This window comes from Phalacrocorax aristotelis, chromosome 4 (genome assembly GCF_949628215.1).
Source record: "Phalacrocorax aristotelis chromosome 4, bGulAri2.1, whole genome shotgun sequence".
Taxonomy (NCBI): Eukaryota; Metazoa; Chordata; class Aves; order Suliformes; family Phalacrocoracidae; genus Phalacrocorax; species Phalacrocorax aristotelis.
This window is the reverse complement of record NC_134279.1, coordinates 31,794,057-31,808,541: the sequence shown is the minus strand read 5'-3', so window position 1 is coordinate 31,808,541 and position 14,485 is coordinate 31,794,057. Positions and strand designations below refer to the sequence as shown.

Here is a 14,485-nt window from a genome sequence, read left to right as displayed (position 1 = left end):
ACTAGTAGCCTAGGGATTTCTCTATCAGGTTTCATCCAATGTATTCTTTTTTTTGCTTAGAAAGGACTTGAGGGAAAGGAATCCCAGAAAGGGATGATGATACATAAGAATAAAAATAAGTATTGCCATGTGTGGGGTTTTTACCTCACATGGAAATGGGTAGAGATTCCACAATTAGATTCCAAAAATACTGCTTTCAGTGAAGAGAGATTTTTATGAGCTTTAGTTTCTGGTGTGCAAGAATGAGCTTTATAAATCAACTGATTTCCCTACTGAGAATCTCAAAGGCTAAGCGCAGAGACACAGAAATGGTCTTGCTGTGGCACCAGCAGGAAGAAGTGGTACAAATAGCCTGATAAAATGATGGTGGTTTAATGAAATAGCAGCTACAAGGAAAATAAAAAAAAAGAGGGGAGAAAATAAAAAAAAAAAAGCACAAAACAAAACACAGAGAACTTGGAGACAAGCTCAGGATTTCCATGCACAAGTCCTTCAGTGTTTAACTTAGTACAACATACTAAATAGTACAATTACATGCATTTACCTTTCCAAACTTCAGATCAGGTAAGGCAGTCTTCAGTTTATCACATACCTTTCCTAGTACTATCTGTACATTACCTATTTAATAGTCTTTAACCTTCATATTTTGCTTTGCATATCACTGCTTGAGGAGCCATCTATACTACAGGAGACTTCTGTAGGTGCCCAAACTAGCCAAATCACATCTCTTCAGTTAAAGGAATTGTTAAGAAATAGTTTCTGGCTTTTATTTGTTCGATGGTTGGTTTTTGTGTTGGTTTTTTTTGGGGGTGGGGTGAAAGAGTGGCAGCTTTTTGTCTCACATATATATACAGGAAGCCTGGTTTTATCATATGTTGGTGTTCAGCAAATTGCTATGTCCCTGGGAGAGAAAATTAGGTCAAGGCATATATTCACCTATAAAATAAGTGGTGACTCCAAGATGTTGGTCTGTGAAAAGACATGGGCAACTAATCTAGTGGTATTGGATGAAAGCAATTTACCAGTCTTCTAGCTGGAAGAGTGCAGTTCAGACTACAAGATTATGTAAATGGGACATATTGTAGACAGAGGAGGTTTGGAAGAGGTTAGCAGGAAGTTTGTGTCCCAGCTCAACTCTTGAGAAAACTAGCTTTCTAAATCACTTCCTAAATTATTTCAATACCAGCCAGTTCCAAAAACAAGGGATTACGCAATGCTATCTGTTGGCTTTTGTGAAAAATCAAATGGAAAATGTGGTTTGGTCAGTGGTGGCCCAGCAGAAAGAGATTCACAGTCACTACCACAGCTCCTGGTGGGGCAGGAAATTAACAGGAAGGGCCAGTTCGAGTTGGAGACACTTTTTCTCAACATTTTGAGAAATGAGTCACTGCATCTGGGTAGCTTGTAGAGCAGTCCCAGCTGTAGCAAAGGTAAAACTGGAGGCCAGGGCTCTCCCCTATGTTTCAAACAGGAGACACTTGAGATGGCCAGATTCTGTATGGATCTTTTAATACATGCAACGTTACCGCTCATTGGATGTTTGCACAACTTGTCTAACTTGTTACATGTGCGTGGAGGTGAATTTTGAAGATCCAGACAGTCTTCCTGAGTTTCCTTTGTAAGGGTTCTGATCTGCATCTTGTAGATTTGACCCACGTCTGTGGGCCCATATCTATAAGGAAGAGGAGATCTAGAGAACTTTTTATGTCTATTAAATTACATGCCCTTTTTCTTGGGAAGCTCTTTTGCTTTCTTGCTTATTATGGCACGTGCAAAAACTTGCATGCTGGCACTACTACTTCTTTATTTCCTTTAGGTTGTCTTGCATTTAGGTTTGAGCATGAACAATAGAAATAGTTGTGATAAACTGTCAGGCTCTTCCAAAGATTCAGGAGTTCTGGAGTTACTGTCAATGACAGATGGTTTGTCCTTGCTCATAGCTTGTGTGTTCTTGACAGCATTTTTTGGCTCTCTGCAAAATCTCCGTTGGTGTGTAGTTGAATTCTTTAGAAAAAGAAAACCATTTTCTGCTTCATCCGTGTTCTTGCTCATCAGTTCAATAGCATCCGTGTTTGACTAAGTGGAACACCTTCCTCATGAAGCAAAAGTTTGATTTATTTTAATAGGGTATTAGGAGAACTGCTGGAGTTTGACATGAACGTGTTTCTAAAGTTACAAAGATGTTAGGAATTATCTTTTATATCTATTGCTGTGGATTTCTATGATTGTATGAATGGCACTGTGTACTCAGCGGGTTGTATCCCTTGCTGCAGGATTTATGCAACTAATGACACAATGTTTTTAAGTACTCCAGTGTGAACTCTTAGTCTGAGCAGTGGTTGAGTGGGTAGAGAGTGAATTTCTTTTTCAGTTCTTCCACAATTTCATGAATTCTATTTCAAAACTGGACTTCTAACTTGCTGCTTTGATTCTTAGTACTGGAGAACTGTGTGATATGGCATTAAATACTAACACCGTATAGAGGAAAAAACGCTGAATTTAGAAAAATTGTTCTTTGAAGTCGTTGGCTATATTGGTTGTCCTCTGCTTGTTCTCTGACACTGATTTAGTTGGGTGACACAGGAGTGTGTGAGTTGCTCTTGGCATTAGACTGCAAGGACGCAGCTCCACAGTACGTACTGGAGTTCATCTGCTTATGTATGTGCTTGCGCAGTGGAGGTAGTTAGTGGAACGGCAGAAATGCCATCTCAACAGCACAGAATGTTTTGGGTTTTTTTGTCTTGTTTCAAATTATTTACCCTTTCAGTAAACAAAACCAGTCTGAACTGCAGAACAGTTGATACAGAATTAATAAGTTTCTGCTTTTTTTAGCTACTGCTAGTATAACTCATCACAGTTAAGGAAGCAAAATATATTTGGAAGCATAAAAGCAGCCATCTTGGGTTAGACCAAAGACTGTTTCAGTGTCTTACCTCCAAAGGTGGCTGTAAGCAAATGCCTGAGGGAGCAGTAAGAACAGGGTAGGTATATATGGTGCTGTCTCCTAATACTCTCCCAGCTAGCAGCTATGTTTAGCTTGAAAGAGCTTTCTGCATTAACTATAGCTTTGTGTTGTTAGTAACCCACAGCTGAATTCCTCTATGATTTCCCCTAGAGGAAGTGTGAAAAAAGAATTTGTCAAACGTGCATCGTTTTCTTTGTTTTGGAAAGGATCAACTCTCTTCCATTTAATATCTGTGCTGGATTTTGGTGTTCAGCCCTCATTATGAATGCACACTCTGATTTTTCTCAGTTTTAGCTTAAGAGGTGAGCTGCATAAACAATACTTTCACTTGCCTTCTGTCTTGTATGGAAATTTCCAATCTGTCCCTAGCCTTACAGGAGTGCACAGCACTCCTTCCTGTCACGGAGCCAGCAGAACCAGTGGATGAATCTGAAACTTGCATTGTATTCAAATGCTTGGGGTCTTGAAGCTCCTACCTCCTACACACACACACCCCCACACCCACACCCACACCCACACACCAAATTGTTTTATTGCTTCTAACATACAGGACATCAGATTTCTTCTTCATTACTGCCTTTACGCCTTTGCTAGTGTTATTTTATACATTCATTATTCCCTGGCACAAAACACAAGTTCATGCCAACTCACTTGATATGCATGCAGTGTGAATTGTTCAACCAAAGATCATAATTCCGAAAACTAATGTATGTCTTAAATTTCTGAACTTATTAGTCATAGAAAACTTCTACACAACTGCATTATACAGTTCCATTGAAGATGTGTTGTATGTGTTTTTAGGTTATGATCAATTTTTTTCAGAACCAGCCATGCTCTTTTGGTTTTTTCACTTTAATCTTATTTGTTATCATCCCTTCCAAGTGAAAATGCAGTGGCTTTTTAAAGTAAACTAAACAGCAAACTCAGTAGATCGACAAGGGCATTGTGGAACACTGTGTCATGACTGTAAAGGCTTGCTGTGGCCAAGTAATGACTGTTTTACTGACAGGTAATTGGATCTAGGTTGTGTTGCTGCTGCCTGTAGATAGTTAGGGGTTTTTCTGAGTGATTTAATATATTCTCGGACTTGTAAACTTGTGCTTAATAACTGCTGTTGGAGAGAATCTTCTGACTGCCAGATTATGCATATGATTGGTGTTAGTGTTTGAAGAAAACTTTAGGGTTAAACAACCTTTTCCTTCAAGCATCAAAACTGAAGGTGTACATAGTATTGTATTTATTTATTTTCTGTAAAACTGTGTCTATGCCTGGGCATTATTCTACACTGAAAAACGTTAAGCAGTATAATAATTGGAAAATATCGGAAAGCTATGAATGATGATGATAATAGTATAGTCCCCTGCAATTCATACAGACGTAGCATGTGCACTGCCCAACTTTGAAGTCAAATAAATGGACAATATAGGCCATACTGGGAGAAGAGGTGTTCAGAGGTGAAAGACTGAGATGCAGCATCCTGATTTTGCTGAATTGGACAGCTCTTTTGTGAGTGATATCAGTGGGACTAGGATTTCATCAGGTAGACCAAATGGCCCAATGATGAACAGGCCCAAATGGCCTGTTCCAGTTGGCACTGGAACAGGCTGCCCAGAGAGATGGTGGAGTCACCGTCCCTGGAGGTGTCAAAAACACCTGTAGATGTGGCACTTCAGGACATAGTTTAGGAGTCGTGGGGGTGTTGGGTTGACAGTTGGACTTGATGATCCTAGAGGTCTTTTCCAAACTTAATGATTCTATGTTCTATGAAAAGATGGCCTTGAAATCCCATTCTAATGCTGAGTCACAGTTTAGATGTAGATCTGTATTCTATGAAATAAAATAAAATGTAAAAAACCTAGCAACTTTCTCAGGGCATCATCAATAATCTTTTTAAGCCAGCACTCTCAATACTAGAACAAGGTTTGGGTGGGTGGGCTAAGGAAAATGCCAAAAAGCAGCTTCTGGCAGACCAAAAGGGAAAGTGAATTCTTAAATAAGGGGCTATTCGTAGCCCATCTCAACTCTGAATACATTAGTTTGAGTGTCTCTGAGTACATTACAAGTTCATCTCAATTTGACATAAGCTTTTAGAAAATGGCTTTAATATTGAGTAGGCTCATGAATGCATAAACTTTAATGGATAAAACATGATCTTTCAGCTGAGGAGTTTCAACTGTAACTAAAAAATGGATGCATTTCATCTTATTATTTGCAAGTTGTGAATAAATCTGTCACAGGTAGCCTGAGCAGTTTGAAATAATGCAAGTGACTTGTGAGACCAATAAGCCTCTTCCATAGTCTGGCTTAAGTGGTCTGTGAGCTGTACATAATAAAAACAGCAACACTTAGAACCATACACTGTTGAAAAGGCCTTGCCTAATTGAAATTTGAGAGCTTGGGCAAAGTAGGTACACAGAACCAAGAATTTATAAAGAAAATAAATGAACTGAAGCCAAACTTTTAATGGAAGATAAAGTGCATTAAAATCTGATCAGCCGAAGCTTCAGGCACAAAGAAGTGATCAACCCCACTTTTACTGTGTTATTAAAAACTAAACAGAAAATGAGAATTTTCATTTTGTGGATTCCTTCATTCTGAAGTTTCGGTTGACTGCCGTTTGGAAGCAGAGAAAAAGCTTAGGAGCCCTTTGTGGAACATAATTATCGTTGTCATTCCCCTAACACCACTGGGAGCCTCGACTCTGAGGGCGTCCCTGTGGCAGGCTGCCTCGGAGCCACAGGAACCTCAGGAGACCTCATCTTGAGCAGAGTAGTTAAGGCAGAGCAGACAGTCCCAGCATGACATCTTGGAGCCAGAAGTTAGGAGGGACAAGATTGCCAGGAACCTGACAAGAAACTAGAAAATTTGTCAGATGTGACACACCCCCCCTTTTTTTTTTTAAATTCTGCCTGCTTTCTGCAGAAATGTATGTAGATTGACTAAAAGAATTGTTTCTGCTTCAGTAAGGTGTTGATTTGTTTTGTCTTATGGAAAATTTAAATGGCATTGCTTATGTTGTAAATGCCATAAACTCTATGCTTGGGAAATTTATTTAAGGAACAAATGTTCCCTTGAGAACTTTGTTACTATTCTGTCCATTTTTAACATTTCTCTGTTCCTGGATGTGTTTGTCTTCCAACAGGTTTGATAAGAGAAATCTGATTAGAACAGCCATGCTCCAGTTCAAGCATCCTGGCTGGGCCTGTTGTGAATGCCTCCCATTACTTAGTTACTCAGTTTCTGTCCTGTTCCTTAATATGTCATGTGGATGCTTACTGTGGAGAATGCAAGAAAATGTCAAAGCAACATGACAAAATACACTGTTGTCACCACAGAGAAAGAGTAGTGAGTCTAATTTCCATGTAAAATGAGGACCCTTATTCCTACAGCTAATAATATTGAAATTTTCTAGGAGCACATTAGCAGCTATGTGCTTATATACATATACACACACTCATATACACAGATACGTATATATGTATTGTCATTTCCCCTCATTTCTTATTGGTGCTGTGAGAGTTTCGACAACAAGTCAGTTTATACACTGCTGCTTTTGGGTTTTTTTCCAATCTCTCCAGATCAGAATTTCCATCTTTGCCTATCATTCTAGTAAATAAGCAGTGACCCCAATTCTAATGACCTTTAAATTAATAATGAAGGTTATCAGTATGGGGGTTTTTTGCTGCTCTTAAGATTTGTGGCCAGTTAAATTGTTCTCCTTTGAACATGGCACAGTATAAATTGCAGTCATCCTTGGCAACTACTATTTGTGTTGGTCATCATTAAGAGCCAAACATGACTTCTGTGCAACGGTCCAAGTAATAGGAGCCCAGCACTAGCCATCTATTTGAACATTAAAACATTGTAAGTTCCAAGCCTTTTTTCAGTTTTTGACTTTGTTTTTTTCTGGGATTCAACGCAGTTTTAAGTATCAAGTGGTTTTGAATTGTGAATCAAGATGAGCACGGTGATTATACAAATACAATGGGATTAATTACGTTTTAAAACTGTTTCAGTGTAAATGCTAATTCAGTTTCATTTAGAAAAAAACTTTAAAGGTGCCCAGCCTTTTCTATATTTTATTTCTGGCCTCCCTCCTGTTGGTGATTCCTTTCCTCGCTAATGAAAGTAGACCAAATGTATTTTTTCCTCTCTTTGTTTCCACTGCAAAGATGAATCAAACATGATCGCCACATAAGTGTAGTGGTTTCAAGGGAGGAAAGAATAGGGCTGAGAGAAAGATGAGTTAGGAAGTACATTTTCAGCCCAGCACAGAGGCAGCTCCTGGAATAATTTTCAGCAAAGTAAGGGAGATGATGTGGGGGAGGAGGATTAGAGGCCTTCTGCACATGGAGCCTGGAAGAGGCCATCATTCATCATCCCTGTGACAGCCCTCTTTCTCAAGAGAACCCTTTCGTCCCCACTCTTTTCATTTCTATGAACCCCAGCGTGTGTGTTGTGGGGTTTTCTTTGACCTGGGTTTGTTTCAGTTTTTAATTCACAGGCTTCCAGGGTAGGTGTACACTGGAAAGGCCTTTGAGGCAGGAGCTATAGAAATCTGACAAGAGTTACTTGATACTCATTTTCTGCCTTCCTCTCTGTTGCTCTCTCTCCACACACAATATTAAGGCAAAAACGATTTCATTTTCTCCTCAGTCAACTGAAACATATTCTCTTCTGTGATGCCAGCAATGAAATGTATTTTCCAAGTTTAATTAGCAAGTCAAACAATAACACAAATGCTTCTGCAGAATTTTGCTAAAGGTTCTCTATCCTCAGTTGAATAACAAAGGTCTTCAAGAGCATGTGCTTCAGTTTTTGTTATTTGCAGAGAGCATCCATTTAAATTTTTTTCTGGCTTTCACAAGCAAGCTGACTGATAGCTGGTTTGTTCTCTATTTCAGGTCGTGGAGACTAATTTGGTTGCTTTTGACTGTCACTGGATCATTATAAATGAGGTAACTGTCAAGTGAACATTGTTGTGAACCATGAATCCTGTTTCCAGGCTTACTGACAATATTCATGCTGATCTTGTCTTTGCTAACCCGAAGCAGGAGCTACATCAAAGTTCAGGCATGCTGGCTGAGTGGATGTTGCTTAATAAAAAAAAATAGAATTACAAGTCCTTGGACTTCTCTGTTTTGTCTTGCCTATTTTAAACAGAAGTCCTTCAATGAGTACACGGAAAATAAAATTTTAAAACCCCTTTCCTTCTGAATATCTTGAGATTTCACATTTAGCTTGAGCTGACTGTTTTAAGAGGATCTTTTTAAGGTCTTTTTTCATATGTAGTCTTTCATAATGGAGTGCTTGTGTTGTGTTTATATTTTGACGATTTTTCTTAATAATAAAAATAACAATAAAATCCCATGTTTCCGTTTCAGTTAAGAATTCCTCTAGAATTCAGTCATGGTTGATACCCAAACCTGTTGATACTAGTGGGAGGATTTTGTCTGGACCTGGTCGTATATGAATGGTCAGGAAGGGAAAAAAGGAAGAAAGTTAAATTGAGATCCTGTTTTTAAACTGTGAAATAGGTTCTTCGTGAATGCTTGTCAGCTAAAATATGACAAGTCAATATGTGAAGTAGCTTTTCATATAAAACATTGAACAATGCAGTTGTTCTTAGGTCTGACGACATTCAGATTTTTCTTCTGTTTTATGAAATACAATTTAGGTCCAGAACAGCTGAATTCCCTGGGGAGATGACACTCCCCTAACATGTAGAACATATGACTCCTGTATATCCTCAGGAAAAAAAGATTGCTTGGAGATATTGCCTGTATATTCCACGTCTACTCTATGGATTTACTGTGCACTTCAGTTTTCACACTTAATTACTAGATTTTCTTTAATACAGTGTGCTAATAGTGAAGTAATTTAATCCAAAGCATTTTTTTTCAAGGTTATAGTAAGGTATAGAGTTGTTGCAGTGGGATTGTACTTTGGCCTACTTGTTTAAACCAGTGGACTTTTAGCCAGTTTTCCCTGGAGAAAATCATGGCTCAGAAAGTGCTGTGAAGACAACCCAGGTCCAACAGAAGTTATTGGTTTGGGCCCTGCATTGCTCCTGACCAGTAACGTGTGTGTTATCCAGCACTGAATGGAGCAGGCCTCGCTGGCTGAGAACCCAGCTTTAAGCTACAGATAGTTATGAGAACATCATAGACGTTTTCTTTTTCCTGTCAGATTAAACTAGAATTCACTTGTAGTGAGTGGAATCTTGAAGTACAGCATTCATCTCTACTCTTCAGAGTTACTACTTACTGTTTAAAAAAAAACCAAACCATTAACTACATCTAAAGCAGTCTACCATTAAGCTCTGTATCAATACATTAGGCAACAATTTCTTAGGCAGAGCCCAGATATTGGCTTGCTGTTCAAGTTAAAGACACTGCGACTGGTTTTTAATTTTAAATGTTATTTCAATTGGAAAGTTCAAAAAAAGTGCTTGCTTTTAGCTGCGTCAGCTCCTCCACCCTCAAAAAGCAAAATAAAACTGAGAATCCATTCCTCAGGTACTCACTTTCTCTTTGCTTTTTATTCAGAAATTAGCGTCTCTATGGAAATAATTCTGCTTTCTGAGCATCGTTATTTGCACATTGCAGCAGATTAAACGGCAGATCGATCAAAGTGGTTACCACTCCAAACTGCCTTCTCCGCCCAAAACTCTTTCTCTGGGCTGCGGTCCCAACAGCTAGGAGGGGTCAATGATGTACGCAGAGAAACATATATCATTCCTTCTTAGTTTTATAGTCTTGTGTGTGAAATGGACAAAAGCCATGATTAAGTTCATTCTGACAAACTGTGCTGTAAACCATAGTCATTAAAATCTCTGTCTCTCATTCAGTCATTCCTGCAGTTGGTTATAAAGAAGATAAGCATGTTTAATGCCATCTCAGCTTAATCTGCTTCTGAACCTAAATCCATATTCCCACTTAAATAACTTACTCGGAAGTTCTGTTTGTTTCAAAATGCTAATAATCACAATGTTTTGTGAACACAAAAAATCAGATTAGCAATAAATAAGATTTGTATGTAATGATATGGAAAGAATCATGCTTTGCCCTATTTTTCCTTTTTCCCATGTTTAAATTACAACAGAAATGTAAATATTTGCTGAATTATTAACATTGCATAATATTACTTGCTTATTGCAACATTTTACCAGTTCAGTAATAAGATCACAATACCTTCGCTTTGGCAGTGCAAGATTTGGAAAAGCAGTGATTTACGAGCCCCTTACTGGGTGGTATATAAAATATCTATCTTCCAATACAAGTCCATTTGATATGGTTGTCCATTAGTTGTTGATGACCACAGTACTTCCATATGACTGTGAAATTATCTCAGAGCTCTGCCCATTTTGTTGCGTACATAAATCAAAAGGTTTTTGACATCTTAGATGACTTAGACATCTGCGTTTGTCTGCCTGTATTGGCTAAATCAGACTGTCAACTAAGTAACTGTAACGCTGCTGCTCTGGCCTCCTAATCTGAAAACCAAATATGATCTATGACAGTGAAATTGCATTGTTTTGCAAAATCCACATATGATTCAAATAATTCCTTGCAGTGAGGTACCGGAGTAAGCTGGAATTTCCTTTTCCGTCACTGTGCCAAGGGGATACAACACACTTACTGAGTACAGTAATACAAAAGGAAATACCACCTTCAATTTTGCGGTCAGGAATCTGTTTAGGCTTTGTAAGGTAACATCTGTTATTTTAATTGCTCACTTTAAATGCTATAATGTCTGGAAAGAGTTCCTCAATTTTTATTGTCCCATTAGTTACCATTTTATGTAACACAAGAAATTTGTCTGAAGACTGTCTATCATAATGGAAATGCAAGCGTGGGAGGAGGGGGTTGTTCCCATAAAATGAAGGATTCGTAATTTGTTAAAGCATAATACATCATATTAGTCCTTTGCAAATAATACAAATCTCTTTTGATCAGTGCAGTCAGCTGAGGAAACACTCTCCAAATAAATGTTCCTATTTCTTCAGGGCTTTAAAGCAGATGGTGCAATTCTTTATTTAAAATTTGCAGGAGTCACATATTTGAATGTAGTCATGATAAAATATACCTTAACAGAATGTGAGAATGGATTTCTCACTCTCTCTCTGCCATCAGTCTGTCTTTGCTTGCTTCTTTCCTCTGTACTGTAGTAAATATAACCTCAAAAAGCACAGGATAGTAAAATTATATTTCTTTATGACTTTGAAATCACAAGTGTACAGTAAGCTTTGATTTTATTCGGCGGGACTGGGGAAGGGACATTTGTATGATTTTCAGCACTTTTCTTTCTTTTGCTCATTTTAAGTGAAAGAAATGTCCTTTTTTTAATTTTCAGTCCATGTGTGTCTCGAGCATTTTCCCTTGTTAAAACATTCAGGGTCATCTTACTATGCCCGAGGCTGTCACCATTTCTCTATTACTATTGTTTACTCAAGGACAGGCCAAAACACTTTCCACTGCCTACAGTCACCATACAGGAGGTGAAAATATTAATGCTACTGTACAAAGGGTTGGTTGGATCTCATCTGCAATAATGTGCACAATTATGACCAGTTCTATTAAAATTAAAACAGAACAGGTGCACAGAAAAGCTGATTTTTGTGAGAAGAGGCTGAAATTTGGCTTGATTGGCCTGTGAAAAGAAAGACTGAAAGAGGATATGGTCTCTGTTTATAAACACATACAGAGTGTGAATAAATGCATTGTTGTCAAGGGCTAGAGGACAAGTTTGGCACAAGAGCAAATGAGTTCAAATTGCCCATGAATAAATTGAGGGCAAAAGTTAGTAGAAGGTTTCCAGTTTACCAGAGGCATCAGAGTCTGGAAAAACTCCTTTGAGGAGAGAAGTTAAAAAAAACCAAACCCAAACACATTCAAAGATCCGTTTATGGAAAAAGATCCAACAGGTTTGCCCAGCATAGCACAAGAGAGGACGGGAGGACTCACAAGGTTGCATTCAGTGCCTACTTTCAGATGAACACTTGTGTTTTCTAGGAGCAGGCTGGTCCTCAGCCCATGCATTTGGCTTGTTCCATTGTGTTTCAGCCCAATGCACCCCACCATGAAGAAGAGCATAGAGCATGACGATTGTTTTAAGCTCAAGCAGCTAGATCAGGTCCTAAAATCACAGCTCAGTTCCAGGAGCTCACATAATTCTACATTTGAATATGGATAATTGATTAATAGTAGCATTAGAAGTTCATTTGAATGCTTGTGTTTTCCAATGGTGACAGCAGGTCAGGTGTGAAATGCTACCCTCTTTGATACAGGTTGGTGACTAAGCTGCCAGCTCTTTTTTTCAGTCAGGTGAGAACAAATGGACAGACTGACTTAGCCCTGCTTACTCTAAGCTTTTGGATTTTTTTTTTCTCCATGAAAGCCAAGAATTGATTTCTCCTTCTCCTGTCAGTTTTCTTTTTTTCTATCATCGTACCCAGAACCTAACAAACCTAAGGGACTTATAATGCATCAAATGGCTATGCAGTTCAAGATGTCCCTTTACTTGTCTTGGAACTTCATCTAGTTATGCCTTCCCCTCAACTACATCTCTTTTGGAAAGTGCTGGAAAACCAGGAAGAGCATAGCACCAGTATGCTATGGCCTGAGCAGTGGCAGCCCAGAGGCGTCAAGGGGGTGTGCAGTGGCCACCCTTTCCTGCTCTGTGCCCTGCTCACAGCTCCTGGCTTTTGGAGGAGGAAAAAAACTCTCCTCTCTGAGTGTCCTGAAGGATGTGATGAAAACATGGCATGCACTGGAAAGTAGAGCCTGTCCAGTATGTAATAAATGCTGGAATCCTTTTCTTGGCCCCAAATTAAGTTGTTTCTATTAAAAAAAGGTATCCCAGTCATTGGTGCTTATTACAGGAGCATGTGAATAAAATCTTTCCCTCCATGTCTCTCACCACTGGTGTGGTTGCTCTGTGGTGAATAGTAAGTCTCTGCCTAGGTTGCTTACCTTAAAATAATGATACGAAGCTGAGCAGCAATGTATATTAAGTGTCCGGTATATGGTCTTGCTTCCCACTGGAGTCTCTGCCTGGTATGTCGAGGTGATCATCTTCAGATCCCTTTTCCTAAATCATCTGTAAAGAGCTATTAATTTAAAATAGTGTTTCTTTCCTTATTTATTTGCCTACTCAAATGAAGTATGCATCTAATTTCATGCTTGTTCCATTTGAAATAGGACAGCCTATTCCAAGTCCAGACTTTATTCCAAGTTCATACCAACAAAAGAAAGGTTTGGAACTATATATTGAACCTCTGATTTTTGGAGGAAAAAAAAAAATAACAAAAACCAACCCACCAACCAAAGAAAAAAACCAAAAAGAAACCAACCACAAAACCCAGCTTAAATTTATACAGGTGTCAACTCAGTTCAATTTGGCTAAATTTTAAATTATTTTTAATTTTACATTTGGTGCTTGTATAACTGATCTGCCATCCTTATATCATTACACTGTATCCTCCTTTGAAGTGCAAATGAAAATTGTTTCCTCTCATACAATAGTTGCTTTATATAGTTTTCTTAAGTCAGATCCAAAATTCAAGAATGAGAGATGATATTGGAGAGTCATTATATAAAAGGCTCATCACTCAGTCAATGCCAAGTATTTAAAAAAAATGACAAAGAAATATATAGCAAATGGCTAAAGTTGAATTTGGGTTTGCATGGCATTGCTTTGTTGTTAACCTAAAAATCTGAATTTATTATATAATTGGTGGAATTCACAGCCTTTAAAATAATAGCTATCATTAATCTTTTGATGTGTACACCTCCTTGACAAAAATACAAAAATCTCTTTCATTTTTGGATTCTGTTCTTAGTTTCTAGGTGAGGTATAAAAATACGAGGTAGTAACCTAAAGGTTAAAATGAGAACACTCTAATTAAAATGCACACAAAAATGCTGAATACAGAAAAAAATAAATACACTTTTGAGGCAGAAAAGATAAATGTTTGAGCATCTGAAAGTCAAAATCTCTTTTAAAGCATTATTCAGCAATATAACGTGGCCATGCAGGTATCAGTTTTTACATTATTAGAACGGGTCTAATAGTCTTGCTGTTACCGTTTGGGCAAGTGTGTAATGAAACCAGGCAAGCTTTTTTCTAAATCCTCTGAGAAAGGATATATTTTAATATCAAGATAAGTTTCTCGAGCTCTCCTTTCTGATTATATTGAAAGAATTATTTTTAAAAATTACATACATTTTGCTAGAACAGCATTTTATTTCTTTTTACCTTACAGCTAGTAAAATGATACAGACTAAATGAAAAGACGGCATCTTAAGCTGAGAGAAACCATTATCTATGCTACATTAAGGATTAATCAACCAGAAACGCAAGATATTACACTGCCATGTGTTATTTTTGTTTGCAGAAAAAAAAAATCTATATTTCAAGAAGAACATTAAGAACAGATTAATTCAAAAACTGTGACAATCTGTGAAAAAGAATAAAATACTTCTACTGTAGTCAAGAAAGCAGAAGTTAAAATTTACA

The 14,485-nt window shown here is 37.9% G+C and overlaps 1 protein-coding gene across 1 annotated transcript in view; it reads left to right on the top strand.

Moving 5' to 3' along the window:
* Positions 1 to 14,485, top strand: part of GRID2 (glutamate ionotropic receptor delta type subunit 2) — a 738,061-nt gene that overhangs the window by 489,425 nt on the left and 234,151 nt on the right. The window contains exon 5 of the mRNA XM_075090836.1: positions 7,870 to 7,923. Within this exon, the coding sequence (XP_074946937.1) occupies positions 7,870 to 7,923 (54 nt within the window). The remainder of the gene's footprint in view (positions 1 to 7,869; positions 7,924 to 14,485) is intronic.